The 18,941-nt window shown below is 41.0% G+C and overlaps 1 protein-coding gene across 1 annotated transcript in view; it reads left to right on the plus strand.

The window, feature by feature from the left end:
* The window catches only part of LOC126469580 (intracellular coagulation inhibitor 3-like), a 192,604-nt gene extending 178,942 nt beyond the window's left edge, over positions 1–13,662 (plus strand). Inside the window, exon 7 of the mRNA XM_050096696.1 lies at positions 13,266–13,662. Within this exon, the coding sequence (XP_049952653.1) occupies positions 13,266–13,396 (131 nt within the window). The 3' untranslated portion in view covers positions 13,397–13,662. The remainder of the gene's footprint in view (positions 1–13,265) is intronic.
* The last annotated feature ends 5,279 nt before the right edge of the window (positions 13,663–18,941 follow it).

Consider the following 18,941-nt stretch of genomic DNA (forward strand, 5'->3'; position numbering starts at 1 on the left):
AGCAAAAGGGTGACAGATTGATTCTGGACGATCGTCGTATCACTTGGAGAAAAATTGCAAGCACAATTGGCATTTCACAATAACGTGTGGGTCACGTTATTGGTTTGCTTGGCTATCAGAAGATATGTGCACGATGGGTACCCCGGATGCTGACTCCTGAAATGAAAGCACACCATACGGCATCCTCCATACAGTCCAGATTTAGCACTGTCTGACTTCCATCTGTTCCCTGTAATGAAAAACAATCTGCGGGGACATTATTATGCTTCTGATGAAGATGTTGAGAGAACTGTGAGACTGTGGTTGTAGAAATAGCGTCGACTTCTTCCGTGACGGCTTCAGAAAATTTGTTCATCGTTGGCAGAAATGTATCCAATTGGCTGGTGATTGTGTGGAAAAGTGAATATTGGTAATTAAATATCACATTCTAAGGATTATTTCTGTGTTCGATTTATTAAAACATTCCCATCCAAAGCCAATTAACAAAGGTGGAGGCATTACTTTTCATTCAACCCTCGTAGTTCTGTTAAATGATTGTCAGTCTACATTTTAGAAATAATTTAATCAAGCTGCCGTCACTAGTACATAAGTTATCTTTGCCAAGGTTTTCCAATGTACTGAAATATGCCCTATACAAAACACAGGATATTTAGAGGGTCACCAGCGACAATTTGAAATCCTACTGAATTTTGTTTCATATTGTGTTCTCTGTCGTGTGTCATATGTGAAGAAACTTCATTCATTTTACGTGTGTCGTGTAAGAAAATGTTATGTTTTAAGCATTTATTTACAGATTATCATTATTGTAGTGATTTTGTATCATAATGAGTTACTTACATAAAATGAATACAAGCAAAATAACTAGACTAATAAGGAATGTCTAAATACTTCAATTAGGTATACTGGAAAGACTGTGACAGCACATTGTGTATAGCTTATATTCCGAAAATGTTATTTCAGAAACTAGTTTTATTACACATCAATGTATAGAGCTTGAAAGCTTCTTTAATTTAGGTTGTTACAACAGTTTTCATTTTTCAAGATTAATTGATGATGGTGGGGCATTTTACAAAATTTAAAATTATTCCAAAACTTGATTATCCAGTGTTTGAGAATGTTTATTACATATCAACTTTTACAGAGAAACACTTTTTAGATACCACCGTTTCGAAGATATTCCCTCCAAGCCTAATATGCCAAATTACCTTTCGTGCTGTGTTTTACCTCTTAAAAGTGAAACTGGGCACAGAAAAGTGTTGTTACTCCCCCCATACAACTGCCGAGATTCGTGAAGATCATTTATTGACACTTGTGAATGTTCCCTTGTGAGTTTAGCGGCACCCTGGCTGAAATGATGTGCTCTGTTGTGAGTGACATAAGGCAGGTGTGTGTGGTGAATAACTGCAAACAGTTGTTTCAATTTTGAGATGCCAATGCATCAGTCTTCCAGTTTGTTGGTAACTGCTAATTCATGAGAAGAGTAGTTTTACTGCTATTTCAAGACATACACAGTAACCTGTCGGTTGAGATTTGAAGATGATAACCTCGATGACCGAAGCCAGTTATCTAGAATAAAGCTTATTATTAGTGATCGTGGCAAAGGAGTTTATCTTCACTAATGCATTAATTTGAATTGCTACTTGCTTCTCAAAATGAGCAAACCGAAACTGTACTTGAAAGTCACATGATAGTTTTTCCTACTCCTTTGAATTAAGCTATATTTTTCTACATGTAGATCCAGCTGCCATTCATCACACCAAATAGGAATTCTGTGTAAGTCATCCTGTATCCTTCTACAGTCACTCAATGACAATACTTTCGCATATACTACAATGTCATCAGCAAACAGTCACAGATGTTTACATTGTTTGTCAGATAATTTATACACGGAGAGAACGAGTGGTCCAACCACACCAACTTACTGCACTCCTGATGGTACCCTTGTCTCAGATGAACACTCACAATTGATGATAACATACTGGATACATCTACATTCATGACTACTCTGCCGGGTGGGGCAGCCACGTGGTCTTAAGGCGCCTTTCCCCTTCCCCCCCCCCCCCCCCCCCTTCCTCTTTTGGAGATTTGAGTTCTCCCTTGGGCATGGATGTGTGTGTGTTGTCCTTAGCATAAGTTAGTTTAAGTACTGTGTAAGCCTAGGGACAGATGACCTCAGCAGTTTGGTCCATAGGAACTTACCACCATGACTACTTTGCTGTTCACAATTACGTGCCTCGCAAAGGGTTCATCAAACCACCTTCAGACTACAGTGGAACCTCATTTGAAAAGCTCCTCGCATAACAAGCAATGCAAATTGTAAAAAACATTATTCGCTTAACAAGTGATCTTTCACATAACACGCGACAATGCTTTAGTGTGACCCCCCCCCCCCCCCCCCCGTTTGTGCGCAGTGGCGGAAATGTTCAACATTATGAACACCTGTCATTGTCAGCAGTTGTATATGAAAAATGTCTGTAGTGTGTACTGCAATCTGTGTGTAGTGTTCTTTCTGACACCATCTTAGTACAGCTTGTGATCATACATTTTTCTAAACTTGAGTTCACGCAGTGTTTTTTTGTGCACAAGTTTTAATAACCTTTGTAGAAATGTTCCCTAAGATAAATATACAAGAAGATGACCACAAGAGAAAGAAAATGACCTTAAAAATGAAACATAAAATCATTGAAAAACACAAAATTGGTGTGAGCATTGCTGATTTAGCACACATACAATCAGTCTACATTGACTATTTGCACTGTCCTCAAGAACAGGGACAAGATTAAGGAGATAGGTGCTTCAAAGGGAGTGACAAGAGTAAACAATGGTTTTGTATTCTGGATGATGTCGAAAGGTTGCTCCTTATATGAATAAATGAAAAACTATTGCAAGGCAACACTATTAACTAGAACGTCATTTGTGAGAAGTTGAGAATGATTTTTGCTGACTGCGTTAAGAAGGTGCCAAGATCATCAGTGGCCAAAGAAATGTTTATGGGAAGCTGTGGGTGGTACAAGAAGTTTAAGAGAAGAACTGGCATCCGCAGCAGTGTGAGGCATGACAAAGCAGCCAGATCTGCTGCAACAAGTTTTTAATTGTGATGAGATGGGTCTATTCTGGAAAAAGATACCAAAGTGTACCTTATTTTAAACATAGCTGCGTAACAGCAACGGTTCCATGTAATTAGATTAAAAACAGCCGACCCGTTGCAAAGGATAAAGTAGTCTTTACCTAGGTTTCGATAAGTTTAAACCTAGGTAAAGTGTACCTTGTAACAGCAGAGGAGAATGAATTGCTAGGTCACAAGTCAATGAAAGACTGTCTCACACTGCTATTTTGTGCCAGTGCAAGCAGTGGTTTGAAAATTAAACTGCTGTTTCTTCGCCATTCAGAAACTCCACGAGTCTTCAAGAAGTGTAAAGTCCAGAAGAGCAGGTTCAATGTGATATGGAGGTCCAACAACAAGGCTCGGTTGACACATGATTTTTTTCATTGGATCGATGAAGTGTTTGGTACTTTGGTGAAAAAATATTTGCTTGAGATGAATCTGCCACTCCATGTCTTGCTTATTATGACAATCCTCCTGTGCATTCTCCAGGTCTCCAACACCACACCCTTGAAGAATTTCAATTCATCAAGATGCAATTTCTACCTCCCAACACCACTCCATTACTTCAGCTTATGGACCAGCATAATATTTCTAACTTTAAGAAACGCTACACTAAAATACTCTTTAAGCGTTGCTTTGAGTTGACTGAAGTTACCAATCTCACTCTGAATGTCTTGAAAATACCACTTTAACATCTTTGCCAGCATGAAGATGATCAAAAAGGCTTGGGAAGGGGTTACCAAGAGAACTCTCACTTCTGCATGGAAGCAGCTGTGGCTGGAGTGCATTGTCAAATGTGACTCTGAGGCATTTGAGTTAGTACCTGTGGAGCCCATAGTCAACAGGATTGTGTCTTTGGCCAAGAGCATGACATCGATGAGCTTGTGGAAGATCACAGCCCAAAAATGACCACCAAAGAGCTTAAAGAGTTGCACTGTGTTTAACAGCAGGAAGTTGTGAAGAGTAGTTAATCAGGAGGAGGAGGAGGAGGAGGCGGCAGCAGTAACAGCAAAGCAGCAATCTTCTGGCACAATAAGACAAATGCTGAAAGCATGGGAATTGGTTGCATTGTACATTGAGAAATCTTCACCCCAATAAAGCAGTGGCTATACGTAGTACAAATTTATTTGATGATAATGCTGTGTCGCATTTTCACCAAGTGTTGAAGCATCAGGATAAATAAATGAATATAGACAGCTTCCTAATAAAAAGAATTAGTTATGTATCACGAATAGTAAAGCACATAATATTGTATGTATAATTTTCTGTGTATAAATGACATGAATAAGACAAAACCTTCAGTACTTCTTCTGCAAGGAATGCATTGTCATATTTTGCATTAATTTTTATGGGATAAATTGTTTTACCTAACAAGTGTTTCGCACTAAGAGTAAAATTCTGTAATGAATTGTGTTCACTATGTGAGGTTCCACTGTATTTGTCTGTAGTTCTGCTCTTAAGAAGCAGCAGGGAAGAAGAAACACTGGTGCACATACAGATCTTCTGCATACATACTTTTTATATTAATTACAGAATGCACGTAGAGCCACCTCAGTTGCATATTTGTGCAATCGAGGTGACTCTACATACATTCTGTAATTAAGTTAATGCACGGTTGCTGGACTTCAACCAATAACAATGTTTAAAATTTCAATTCTTTTTATAGTTTACTATTCCAATACGCAAACTATAACTCCTCTTTGTTCTAGTATAAAGATAACTTCTCCCTTTGAAGGAGGATGCCAACAGAATGTTTTTGCTTTCGGAAGAGAAAGTTGTAGAGTGAAATTTTGTGAATGGGTGTGCCTGCATATTGTGTTTCGATGTTATCTGTCAATCCATTCAGATATGGATCCCATATTGAGCGGCAGTACTCCAGCAGAGAATGGCCAAGTGTAGCGATGGCCTTTAGCAGGTCCCTTGCATCTTCTAAGTGGTCTCCCAATAAAACAGTCTTTGGTTCACTTTCCCATAACATTACCTATGTGATGGTTCCATTTGAAGTTATTAGTAATTGTAATCACTAAGTATTTAGTTGAGTTTGCAGCCTTTAGATTTGTGTGAAATACCTTTTAGCTGAAATTTAATGGATTCTTTTTAATACACTACTGGCCATTAAAATTGCTACACCACAAAGGTGATGTGCTACAGACGCGAAATTTAACCAACAGGAAGATGATGCTATGATATGCAAATGATTAGCTTTTCTGAGCATTCACACAAGGTTGGCGCCAGTGGCGACACCTACAACATGCTGACATGAGGAAAGTTTCCAACCGATTTCTCATACACAGACAGTAGTTGACCGGCGTTGCCTGGTGAAACGTTGTTGTGCTGCCTCGTGTAAGGAGGAGAAATGCTTACCATCACGTTTCCGACTTTGATAAAAGTTGGATTGTAGCCTATTGCGATTGCGGTTTACCGTATCGCGGCATTGCTGCTCGCGTTGGTCTTGATCCAATGACTGTTAGCAGAATATGGAATCGGTGGGTTCAGGAGGGTAATACGGAACGCCGTGCTTGATCCCAACGGCCTCGTATCACTAGCAGAGATGACAGGCATCTCATTCGCATGGCTGTAACGGATCATGCAGCCACATCTCGATCCATGAGTCAACAGATGGGGACGTTTGCAAGACAACAACCATCTGCATGAACAGTTTGGCGATGTTTGCAGCAGCATGGACTGTGAGCTTGGAGACCATGGCTGCGGTTACCTTTGACGCTGCATCACAGACAGGAGCACCTGCAAAGGTGTACTCAACGACGAACATGGGTGCACGAGTGGCAAAATGTCATTTTTTCAGATGAATCTAGGTTCTGTTTACAGCATCATGATGGTTGCATCCGTGTTTGGCGACATCGCTGTGAACGCACATTGGAAGCGCGTATTCGTCATCGCCATACTGGCGTACCATCTGGCGTGATGGTATGGGATGCCATTGGTTACGCGTCTCGGTCACCTCATGTTCGCATGGACGGCACTTTGAACAGTGGACGTTACATTTCAGATGTGTTAAGACCCGTGGCTCTACCCTTCATTCGATGCCTGCGAAACCCTACATTTTAGCAGGATAATGCACGACTGCATGTTGCAGGTCTTGTACCGGCCTTTCTGGATACAGAAAATGTTCGACTGCTGGCCTGGCCAGCACATTCTCCAGATCCTCTCACCAATTGAAAACATCTGGTCAATGGTGACCAAGCAACTGGCTCGTCACAATACGCCAGTCACTACTCTTGATGAACTGTGGTATCGTGTTGAAGCTGCATGGGCAATTGTACCTGTACACGCCACCCAAGCTCTGTTTGACTCAATGCCCAGGCGTATCAAGGCCATTATTACGGCCAGAGGTGGTTGTTCTGGGTACTGATTTCTCAGGATCTATGCACCCAAATTGCGTGAAAATGTAATCGCATGTCAGTTCTAGTATAATATATTTGTCCAATGAATACCCGTTTATCATCTGCATTTCTTCTTGGTGTAGCAATTTTAATGGGCAGTAGTGTACTTATGCAGATAACCTGACACTTTTATTTAGAGTCAGTTGCCACTTTTCACACCATATAGATGTCTTCTCAAAGTAATTTTGCAATTGGTTTTGATCTTCTAATGACTTTATTAGATGGTGAATGAGAGCGTAATCTACAAGCTGTCTAAGAGAACTGCTCCGATTGTCTCCTGAATCACTTATATAGATTATTAAGAGCAGAGGACCTTTAACACTCCTTTGGGGAGTCCTAGATACCACTTTCGTTTTACTGGATGACTTCCCATCAGTTACTGACAAGAGAACCTCCCCATCACGGCCCCCTCAGATTTATTTATAAGATGGCACAGTGGATAGGCCTTGAAAAACTGAACACAGATCAGTCGAGAAAACAGGAAGAAGTTGTGTGGAACTATGAAAAAAATAAGCAAAATATACAAACGGAGTAGTTGATGCGCAAGATAGGCAACATCAAGGATAGTGTGAGCTCGGGAGCGCTGTGGTCCCGTGGTTAGCGTGAGCAACTGCGAAACGAGAGATCATTGGTTCAAGTCTTCCCTCGAGTGAAAAGTTTACTTTCTTTATTTTCGCAAAGTTATGATCTGTCCGTACGTTCATTGAAGTCTCTGTTCACTGTAATAAGTGTAGTGTCTGTTTTGCGGCCGCACCGCAAAACCGTGCGATTAGTAGACGAAAGGACGTGCCTCTCTAATGGGAACCGAAAACATTTGATCGCAAGGTCATAGGTCAACTGATTCCTCCACAGGAAAACACATCTGATAAATTCTATATGACACTGGTGATGGCATGTGCATCACATGACAGGAATACATCTCACGCATTTAATGCACTCTCGTCCAAAGTAGCGCACAGTCAACTGCCAGCCAGGGAGCCTCGTTAGCAGGAATACTCTCTCTTCCGTGCACTGTAGTCAACTGACGACGTGTGTTTCGATGTTTGTTTAGTTGTAGCATTCCCATACTACAGCGCAGTTACCTCGCATCCGACAGACAGACGGACGGACAGATAATAATTGTCTGAAAATAAAAAATTAAACTTTCCACTCGAGGGAAGACTTGAACCAAGGACCTCTCTTTCCGCAGCTGCTCACGCTAACCACGGGACCACAGCGCTCCTGAGCTCACACTATCCTTGATGTTGCCTATCTTGCGCATGGACTACTCAGTTTGTATATTTTGCTTACTTTTTTCATAGTTCCACACAACTTCTTCGTGTTTTCTCGATTGATCCGCGTTCAGTTTTTCAAGGCCTATCCACTGTGCCAACTTATAACTACTTATAACTAAACCTGAGGGGGGGGGGGGGGGGTGCAATGGGGAGGTTCCCTTGTAAGAACTGTGACCTTTCTGACAGGAAATCATACATCCAGTTGCACAACTGAGATGATACTCTACAGGCATGCAATTTAATTAGGAGTTATTTGTGGGGAATGGTGTAAAAAGCATTCTGGAAACTAGAAATATGGGATCTGGTTTGCCCTTAGTCTGTGGTTCACAAGATATTACAAGAGAGCAGGTCAGGCGGTTTCCAACGAGCTATGCTTTCTGAATCTGTGCTGATAATCTTTTCAGGCTCAAGGAAATCTATCATATTTGAACTTGGAATATGTTAAAGGATACTGCAGCATACCGGCATAAAGGATGTAGGTCTGTAATTTTGTGGGCCCATTCTTACATGTAGAAGTCATCTGCGCTTTTTCGAGTCGCTTTGGACTTTGGGCTGGGTGGGTTTTTCTATAGGTGCTGTGGCCAAGGCATCCATTTCATTTGCAGCAGACAAGGACATTGAGCAAAGGCAATGCATTGTCTTTTTCTACCTCCATGGTGAACTGGATGTTATTGTTAATGCTGTTGATGTGCTCCATGAACTAGACAAGTTTGTCACGTCCTTGCGGCTAAATGACAAGCGTGTCATTAAAGTATTACAAAAAACAGCCAGGCTTTAATGGTGCAGTGTGTAAGGCAATATCCGTAGAATTCTTCATGAAGAAGTTTTACAACAGCTGGAGCTAAAGGGCCACCCATTGCAATGCTGTCCATCTTATCATAATACTGGCTTTTGTACAGAAAATAAACAATGTAAGAGTGTACCGAAATAGTTCTTATTGTCAGGTTCTTGGAACACCTCGACAGCATTAACAGTAACTTCCAGTTCACCATGGAGGTAGAAAAAGACAATACATTGCGCTTCTTCAATGTCATCTGTTGTAAATGAAATGAATGCCTTGGCCACAGCAACTATAGAAAACCCTTCCACACCAATCTGTAATTGCACATCATCAGCCATCTTCACCAAGCACAGAATCACAATTTTTTACAAATGTACAGAACTCTGATGTTCAATTCAGGACTCCAGTAACATCTGTTAAGAATTTCTTATCATGAATAATGTGACGGATGACATGGAAAACTTTCAATGTATGAATGAATATGACTAAACTGTACCTTCTGGAGCTTTATGATGACCTCTTAAATCATTATCAGGATCCTATCCTTTTTTTATTTTTTGTGTAATTGACTCATCCTGCCATCAGAAATTTGCGAAGTTCTCAGAAAATACTTTTCACAGACTTTTAACTGATCAATTCTGAACATGTAAATAGTATTTGTCAGTAGAAGCCTTTGAAAGTCAAGATCCCATTCATCGTCATTTTGCTGCAGGAGATTCTGTTTTGGTTAGAGCACATAGGTAGACATACTGAAAGGCAAAAGATCCCCATCTCCAAAAACTATCAAAAAGTCTTTTCCTTTCTTCTTCAGTTAATTTCGAAGCGAATTGTAGTCTACAGTGGCAGTCATCATTACAAAATATTTTGACAGGCACTGTTTTATCTTTTCTGGTGGCATATTCTTGACCTCAGTTCCTTTTGAGTTTCATCTGTTGTATCTTCTGTCATTTTCTTCTACGAGTTTGCTGTTCCTCTTTTTCTTCATTAGACTCACTTTCGGATGGTTACTATTCTGAAACAGAATCCAAAATTTCCCCTTCTTCGTTCACGATTTCTCTAAGCCTTTCTGCATTATTCATATTACCATAAACATAATCTCATACGAACATCAGTAACACCTGCCAAATAATCAAGCAGATGATGATGATGATGATAAAGAACGGAAAACCTCCCAGTGGGGGAACGTAATTTTGTTTCATGGCATTGTGATGCAAGTCGGACTTCCTTCACTGTGCCATAACATGTATCATACGAACCATTTCACACTACAACTTGTGGTGCCATCTGTGATGCTACTGTTCATACAAAGACGTACATCACCATGCCATCCAAAAAACTGATGTTTTCTCTACATAACATAGTAATTGTTTTCATCAAAATCTGACTTACACCGTTATACTATAAAGCTCTTCAAATGGTGCGGGAAGAGGCTGTAAGCAGTTATTGATGATTTGGGTAAATGGTTTTTCACTGGACGGTACACATTTTTCTTCAAACAAATGGTACCCAGTGGTTAGAACATTCTCCGTATTTGGAAAGACAAAATAATTTTAGAGGTGGGTGTTCTGCATTATGAAAGTGTGTTAGGATTCAGTTGGAACAAAGCGGCAGATGAAGGGAAATAAATTTCTTACTAAAATAATGAAGGAAACATTTATAATTTAGGAGTAAAGGAGATGACTCATAGAATCATTGACAGGTGCACAAAAAAAGAATGGCAGCTTTGCTAGATTTTGGAAGAAATCTTATGATGAGCTAGCTCTCTCCTTCTGTCTCCACCCCACCCGCCACCCCACCCCCAAATCCCATGTCCACATACATTGTGCCGGAAGGATGCACAATACCAGAATTGCAGTTCAGCAGGTGAGCTGGGGTAGGGGTTGCGATATGTAGGGCAGGTAGAGGGAGAAAGGGGTGGGAAGCCTGTTTTAAATGTTCCTAACGGAAAGCAACTTTCAAAGAGCGTGAGAAAAGTCTTGAGAAAAGCATTATATTTATCGTTTACTGTATCAGCGCTATAAACATCTTGCCACTCTTGTTCCTTTATAAGGTTTACAAAGGTCTCTACAGCAACTGGATCAGCTTTCCTGAACAGCTGATGACTATATTTAACATGTGTTCCAGCACAAAAATCTTTTAAAGTTAAAATTTGTGCATCATGATCTGAAAGGCCATTCACCTTTTTGCTAACAGAATGCCCTTCTAGTAATGAGGAATGAACAAAAATGTTGTCTATAGTTGTTCTACTGTTCCCTTGCACTCTCGTTGGAAAGAATACGGTTTGCATAAGATTATATGAATTAAAGAGGTCTACCAGCATCCTCTTCCTTGCACAATCACTTATACAATTAATATTGAAGTCACCACATATAACTAACTTTTTGTATTTCCTATAAAGTGAACCAAGAACCACCTCTAGCCTTAACAAAAATGTTGTGAAGTCGGAGTCTGGGGATCTAGCATAAACAGGCAGCCTGGGTGGCTGACTAGAGGGATAAGAATATCTTGTAGAACAAAGTGGCAATTATATCAAAACGTTAGAAACAGTCAAAATCTAAATGCAGCAGCCCATTACAAACAGTATTGTAAGGTGCTTAAAAATGTTATTAGGAAGGCAAAAAGTATGTGGTATGCGGATAGAATAGCTAAGTCTCAGAATAAAATTAAAACCATATGGTCGGTCATAAAGGAAGTTGCTGGTCTGCAGAGACAGGTCGAGGATATAGAATCAGTACGTAGTGGGAATTTCCGTGTTACTGATAAGTCGCATATATGTACAGTATTTAATAATCACTTTCTGAATATAGCAGGTGAACTAAATAGAAACCTAGTCCCAACAGGGAATCATATAGCGCTCTTAGAAAAAAGTGTTCCGAGACTGTTATCTGAAATGCTCCTCCATGATACTGACAAGAGGGAGATTGAGTTAATAATTAAATCACTAAAGACCAAGAACTCTCATGGATATGATGGGGTATCTAGCAGAATACTGAAGTATTGTTCTATGTATGTTAGCCCAGTTCTCAGCCATATCTGTAACTTTTCCTTTAGGAGTGGTCGGTTTCCTGATCGATTAAAGTACTCAGTAGTAAATCCACTTTATAAAAAGGGAGACATTGATAATGTTGACAATTTTAGACCTATTTCTATGCCATCGGCGTTTGCTAAAGTTATCGAGAAGGTTGTATATACAAGGTTACTGGAGCATTTAAATTCACATAATTTGCTGTGAAATGTTCAGTTTGGTTTTAGAAATGGCTTAACAACTGAAAATGCTATATTCTCTTTTCTCTGTGAGGTTTTGGACAGATTAAATAAAAGGTTGCGAACGCTAGGTGTTTTCTTTGATTTAACGAAGGCTTTTGACTGTGTTGACCACAAAATATTACTGCAGAAGTTGGACCATTATGGAGTAAGGGGAGTAGCTTACAATTGGTTCGCCTCTTACTTTAAGAACAGAAAGCAGAGTGTAATTCTCCACAATATTGAGAGTGGTAGTGATGTTCAGTCCCAATGGGGCACTGTTAAGTGGGGCGTTCCCCAAGGGTCGGTGCTGGGGCCACTGCTGTTTCGTATTTATATAAATGATATGCCTTCTAGTATTACAGGTGATTCAAAAATATTTCTGTTTGCTGATGACACCAGCTTGATAGTGAAGGATCTTGTGTGTAATATTGAAACAGTAACAAATAATGTAGTTCATGAAATAAGTTCGCGGCTTGTGGAAAATAATTTGATGCTACATCACAGTAAGACTCAGTTTTTACAGTTTCTAACCCACAATTCAACAAGAACCGATATTTTGATCAGACAGAATGGGCATATTATATGCGAGACGGAACAGTTCAAGTTCCTAGGTGTTCGGATAGATAGTAAGCTGTTGTGGAAAGCCCATGTCAAGGATCTGGGCACCAGAGACAGTAGGATGTGGCACATGAGGAAGATAGTGTGGAGGCATGTGTTGGGAGGGGGTGATGGAACTGAGAAAAGGTGAACAGTTGGTTAGAGGGTGTGCGAAAAGTGGGTTTTATTGGAGATTGAGGCCAGGAAGTTCATGGGTGCATGTATTTGTACTCTAGGTTCTCAAAGGATTTCTTCCAAAAGCTAGTAAACTTTTCATTCTTTTTTGTGTGCCTATTGATGACAATGCATTTGCTATTCTCCTCTACTCCTAAATTATTTTCATTCTGCCACCATTTTCCTTCCTGTGTTTAAAGGAGACATTTGAATTTATGCTATCCTTAAGAGGTATCGACCTCTTAACTATCCATATTTAAACATAAATGAATTCAGCGGAACAAAGTGAACAAATAGTTACTAAAGAAGAACGTCACTTGCTGTTGTTAACGTTTAGCCAAACAGTTGAACAGTGTCAACTGTAGAGGTGATGTTAATAAAAAGCAACTCAGTAAGTGACAGTACTATTATCAACACAAGTAACACTGGCGTGAGTGTAATAGTTGCTCTATTCATCATGCAAAATATCATCTTCTGTTCATAAGAATGGTTGTATTGAGTACCTGTACTGTTGCTTCTTCCCATATGTGGCTAGTAGTCCCTTTAATGTACTACTCGCAGATCGCTCATTACAAAAGATGAACTATATCACAGCTACATTTTATTTTCATGAATGTAAATGAACTGATCATTTTCATTTTTAAAATTAATGTACTATACTGATAAATGAAAATATATTTCAGGGACTAAGAGGCCGAAGAGAGAGGTGACCCGGTTTTTTGTGGACCAGCCTTTCCTCTTCTTCTTGCTGCATCGTGACACACAGCTCGTATTGTTAGCTGGGAAGGTGCAAAATCCTACTCAAGTACCATGATGTGTGCCTCTCAATGGCAACCAATTGTGAACATTTGCTACTCATGTCTTATGTACTGATTCATCTCAATGTAATTAAACATCACATCCATAAATAAGTAAAACATATTTGTGTTTAGTTGTGACTGGTTTTGTGTGCTGAGTTATGTATTCTTTGATTAGAGTCTAGAGAGTATTGTGCCAGGTTGGTGGTGTGCATCGCAGAAAGTACGCATACACCTTCATTGTACTTGGAGCTCAGATATTTTACATAAAATAAATGCCTCTATAGGCAAAAACTGAAATCTGTTTCTTTGTTATTGGTAATAGTCCATGGCACTGCATAAAGCTTAATCATGTGAACAAATTGTCAATTTGATGGTGATCAAATCATTTCTTCCCTTTTTTGTGGGTAAAAAGACTAGTTTTCAACCAAAGGTTTTTTGTACAGTGAAGAAGAAGTAGTAGTACTGTACAGTGTGTGTATAACAAATGATTCCTTATTTTGTTAAATGATGTAATTTGATGCAGAGTTTAAATTTTTTATGGTGGAAGTCGCTGTACTGATGTGAAGAAAAAAAGCCTGAAAAGGGAAAACATAGGTAGAGGAATGTTACAAAATTGGATCAGGACATCTAATTATGTCTTTTTTTTTTTTTTTTTTTGTTGGCAATGGCCTAAAATATTTTTCAAACTGTTTTATGAAAGTATTAAGTACGCTAAGCAGTCAGTAAGGTAAAGATTTGCTAATCTGAGGAACTGCAAAGCTCTGAATGCTTCAGGTTCTCGAATAACATCACTGTTCGTAGTAGTGAGTGAAATGGCTTTGTGGTTGAAAATGTGGACTCATGTTCAAGAGAAGTGGAATTCAGTTCCTTGTCAAGCAATCCTGATTTAAGTTTTCCATTGCTTCCTTAAGTCACTTCACACACATGCTGTGCCGGTTCCTTTATTGTTAACTCCAACAAAATTAAATATTCATTAATGATCAGGATGTGTCATCTTTGAAACATTTGATGTCTACTGGATGTTGACATACAGGGTGGTTCAGGAGGAATGTCACATAATTTGTGTGGTGATTCTGCATGTAAAAATAAATGGAAAAAGTCTGATTTTAGATTGTTACAGAACTGGAGCGGGTTGAAGCATACCCAGTGTACAATTGTGGGTTGGAGCAGTGAGCAGATGTGAGGCCATGTGCATGTTGTGTTTGAGTGTTGCCCATTTGTGCCCATGAATACCAACAAGCTGTATAAGTTCACCCATGCAGAATATGCAGACATGTTGTTTGTGTAGGAGAATTGTAATTGCAGTGCAGCTGTGACAGAATACCAGGGACATGTTCCTGAGGGACAAACCCCTGTGCCAGGGTATCTCTCAGGGTTTTTGAGACATTACACGAATCTGGAACACTACACAGTGTACACGTAACATCAAAATGTGAGGCGATCCAGTCAGTTGAGGAAAGGGAAGATATTATTGCAATGGTACAATGGCATCCCACCAATAGTACATGCCATGTTAACCGTCAGCTCAGTATTCCTCTAACACAATTGTAGTGTACATTACATTTTGAGGGCTTGTACCCATTCCACGTGCAGCCCGTGCAACATCTGCATCCAGATGACTCGGGAAGCAAACAAAAATTTTATGAATGGTTGGCTGAACACAAAGATGTCATGCAATACACTTTATTTACAGATGAGACTACATTTACATGCAGTGGTATCTTGAACACCCACAATTATCATACATGGGCAATGGAAAACCCACATGACACCAGGCAAACAAGATTCCAATTTAGGTTCTCAGTGAAAGTCTGATATGGTATGATTGATGACCTGGTGACCAGGGCCTGTGTTCCTGCCAAATCATATGACAGCTGTAGAATACACACATTCCATGATAGAAGACCTGCCTGCACTTGGAAGACGTGACATTAGAGCAATGACGACATCGTACATGCTACGTGATGGATCACTGATTCACTGTACCAGACAAGTATCCCAGAATCTGAATAACACATTTCCACAGTGGATTGGCTGTGATGCCCTTCCAAATCTCCTGATGTAACCCCAGTAGACTTCTGTTTATGTGGGTGGTTAAAGGGAGACGTGTATTTTGTGATGTTAGATACAAATGGAGAACTTGTTGCTCGCATCACCAATGCTGTTACCCACATTAAAGTATGCTGAGATGATGATCTATGTGCAGCACAGCACACACTCCAGTGAATTGACAAGTGCATTGAGGTGGGTGGGGGGACTTCTTTAACACCTCTTATATGATGAATCTGTCATCTGTCCACCCATTATACTGTCTAACATTGTGTACACGGCCCGCAACAGTTCCGTTATAATCGAAAATTTGACACATGTTCGTAGCAATTTTTAGGTTTATTTTCACTTGTCGAATCACCTCACAAGTTACGTTATATTTCTTCTGAATCTCCAAAAAACTTTAAATACCAGTAGAGAAAACTTTATTAGCTACACTCACATGAAAATGCTGAAGTCTTGTAACTGCAGGAAATACTCCAAATCGTGCTATGCTAAGTTTTGTCATAAAACATTGCATCATTAACAACAAGAAAGTTCTTAGTGCACAACCTGTTTGGAGGCTAATTGCCTGAGAGAAAGTAACTGTAAGTATATAGGAAAACGTGGAACTAGCTTTTTGCCTGCAGCTTTGTCCACGTACACATGTCATATATGTTGCACATGTGTACTATATGCCTAAATCTCTGTTTGACACCGTATGACTCGAGTGGATGGTATTTAGCTGTGTGGCCTGATCTTTTGTGCTGAAATATGTTGACATATTATTGGCTTGCTGCAGTGCTCATTCACACATCTGGGTGGACACACTGAACCACACAAATAAGACAGTTTGCACTTCATACTTTTAAAGTATTCCAAGTCGGCTAAATGCAGGAAAGACACACCAACAGATTATTTTTGAACATTTTTACATACCATCACCTTCCGTAGGAGTAGTTGGGTACCCTACTCCCAGACTACTTTTATATGAAAAATGTCACATGTGTCCCAAAGTATGTTTAAATTGCTTCAGGTGCTGCTGAGTTTTTTGGTCACCCTATTTCACCCCTGGATCCAACTATGCATGTGATGTATCTTACTGTCAGTCATGACATGCACCCCCTCCCCAACACACACACAGTCGTGCCAGTTGCCTACATGACATGGTAGATATCAGATATGGTTTTATCAAAATAATCAGGAAAAATTAAAATCTCTGCCCTGATCTATCTTCCCCTTCCATTTCTCTCTCCGCCAGCCACCTGCTTTGTTGCACTATTCCTGTATTCCAACTGTTTCCTCACTAACTGTTGTGCTGCCGCCTACATCCTCACAACCTGCTCATATTCCACCTGCCTCCCCACACCCTCTTTCACTAGCACATCACACCCTCTCGCTTTCCCTCTTCCACTTGCTTCATCACTCCCTCTTTGTTTTCCACCTGCCCACTACCCCTTTGCAACTTAAAACTGCCTGCTATACCTCTCTCTCTCTCTCTCTCTCTCTCTCTCTCTCTCTCTCTCTCTCTCTCTCTCTCTCTCTCCCCCCCCCCCCCTCTCTCTCTCTGTGTGTGTGTGTGTGTGTGCGTGTGCACGCGTCCGTGTCCCTTCCCCTCTCCTTCTTCAGACAAGAAAACACACACATCCATACAAGCAAGCACAGTTCAGGCACACATGACCACCATCAGCTGCAAACTGTATTGGAATGCAACTGTCAGGTTCAATGTAAGCAGTAGTCTTCAGCTGGACAGGGAAGGAGGAAGGATAGCAGGGTACAGATGGGTGGAGAGAAGAGCATAATTGCTCAGAGCATTTAGGGACTAAATACAAGCACGAGAAGTCTGACAAGCAGAGTGTAAGGAAGTGGTGGGGTGAGGGGATTGTGAGCAGAAAAGGAGAGGAACAGGAAAGGGGAAAACAGGTGGGTGCATTGGCATAGTTGGCAGTGGTTGTTCGTCCTGGTGGGGAGCTGGTTGGTCATAATATCAATATAAAAAACTGTGCACTGACTGCAGTGTAGCTGGTATATGTATGACATGGCTGCCTTCACAGATGGCCTGGCCTCTGATAGGATAGGATAGGATAGGATAAGACAGTGACAGAACTGGAATACAAATACTGTGGCAGTCTGGTCCCTTTAATCCCACAAACCAACCAACCAAATACTGTGTGGACTGGGCAGGTCTTGCACCTGTGTCTGCCACAGTGGTATCCCTGTGGCAAGGGATTGGAATTAGGATTTGGAGTGGCATCGGGATGGCTAGGATATTGTGGAGGTTGGGTGTACCCACTTTAGGAGAGGCAGGAAGGATCTTGGGTAGGATGTCTGTCATATCAGGGCATGATTATAGGTAATCAAAGTCTTGACAAAGGATGGGGTTCAGTTATTACAGTCCAGGGTGTTATCAAGTGATGAATGGGGCACCCCTTTGTAGCTGGTTCTTGGGGGTGGTGGGAGGATTGTGGGGAAATGGCATGGGAGATCTGTTTGCAGACTAGGTCTGTGGGATAGTGCTTGTCTGTGTAGGCCTTGGTGAGACCTTCAGCATCCAAGGCAAGGGAATTCTTTTCATTGCAGATATGCCATCCCTGGGATGTCAGTCTGTGGGAGGAACTTTTTGATGTGGAAGTGATGGCAGCTGTTGAAATGCAGATGCTGTTGATGGTTGGTGTGTTTTATGTGGACAGAGGTATTGGTGGAGCCATCAGTGAGGAGGTGGTAATTGTCCAGGAAGGTGGCATGCCAGTTTGAGGAGGACCAAGTGGAGCAGATGGGAGAGAAGATAGTGAGGTTGTGAAGGAATGAGGAAAGGGTGTCTTGGCCCTGAGTCCAAATCATGAAGATACCGTCAGTGAACCTGACCAGACCAGTGGTTTTGGGTTTTGGGAGGCTGTGAAGGTTTCCTCTACATGGCTGATAAACAGGTTGGCAGAGGAGGGTGCCATATGGGTGCCCATGGGAGCATGTAGAAGGCAGGTGTGCAGGGTGTCAAATAGGTGAGTTGTGAAATGGGTACAGGGAACAGGTTCTGGGAAAGGCCCAAGGCTTTAAGCAGGGCTTAGAGGTTATTTTAGACTAATGGGCTGGAACCACTGTGGCAAAGTTTATAGATGGAACAGTCAGCTAATTGGCAGTGGCCTTCTGCCAGGTAGTCTCTGTGATTCCTAATGGCAGTGGTGGAATTTTGTCTGCAGGTAGGATGTTTGGGCCAGGGTCTGTTTTGACACTGTGTGTGGATGTCCTTTCCTCAGCTGGAAAGTGGTTATTCTTAGGAAGTGACCTGGGCAAGGATAATGAGGCCAAGTTGGATGTAAGGAGTTCCTGGATGGTGACATGGAGGGTTTGGGTGGGAAGGGGAGAGGGTGATGGTTGGATGGTGGTATGAACTGGGAGAGGCCGGGTTTAGTGTTGAGATTATGTTGGCTGTGGTTGGGGGCTGGTGGCAAATAAGTGTTTCCATTGCGGGAATTGGGAGAAGGAGAGTAGGTCTTTGACAAGTCCACCATGGATAAATTTTGTATTAGTAGT

The sequence above is a fragment of the Schistocerca serialis genome, chromosome 3 (assembly GCF_023864345.2).
Source record: "Schistocerca serialis cubense isolate TAMUIC-IGC-003099 chromosome 3, iqSchSeri2.2, whole genome shotgun sequence".
Classification (NCBI taxonomy): Eukaryota; Metazoa; Arthropoda; class Insecta; order Orthoptera; family Acrididae; genus Schistocerca; species Schistocerca serialis.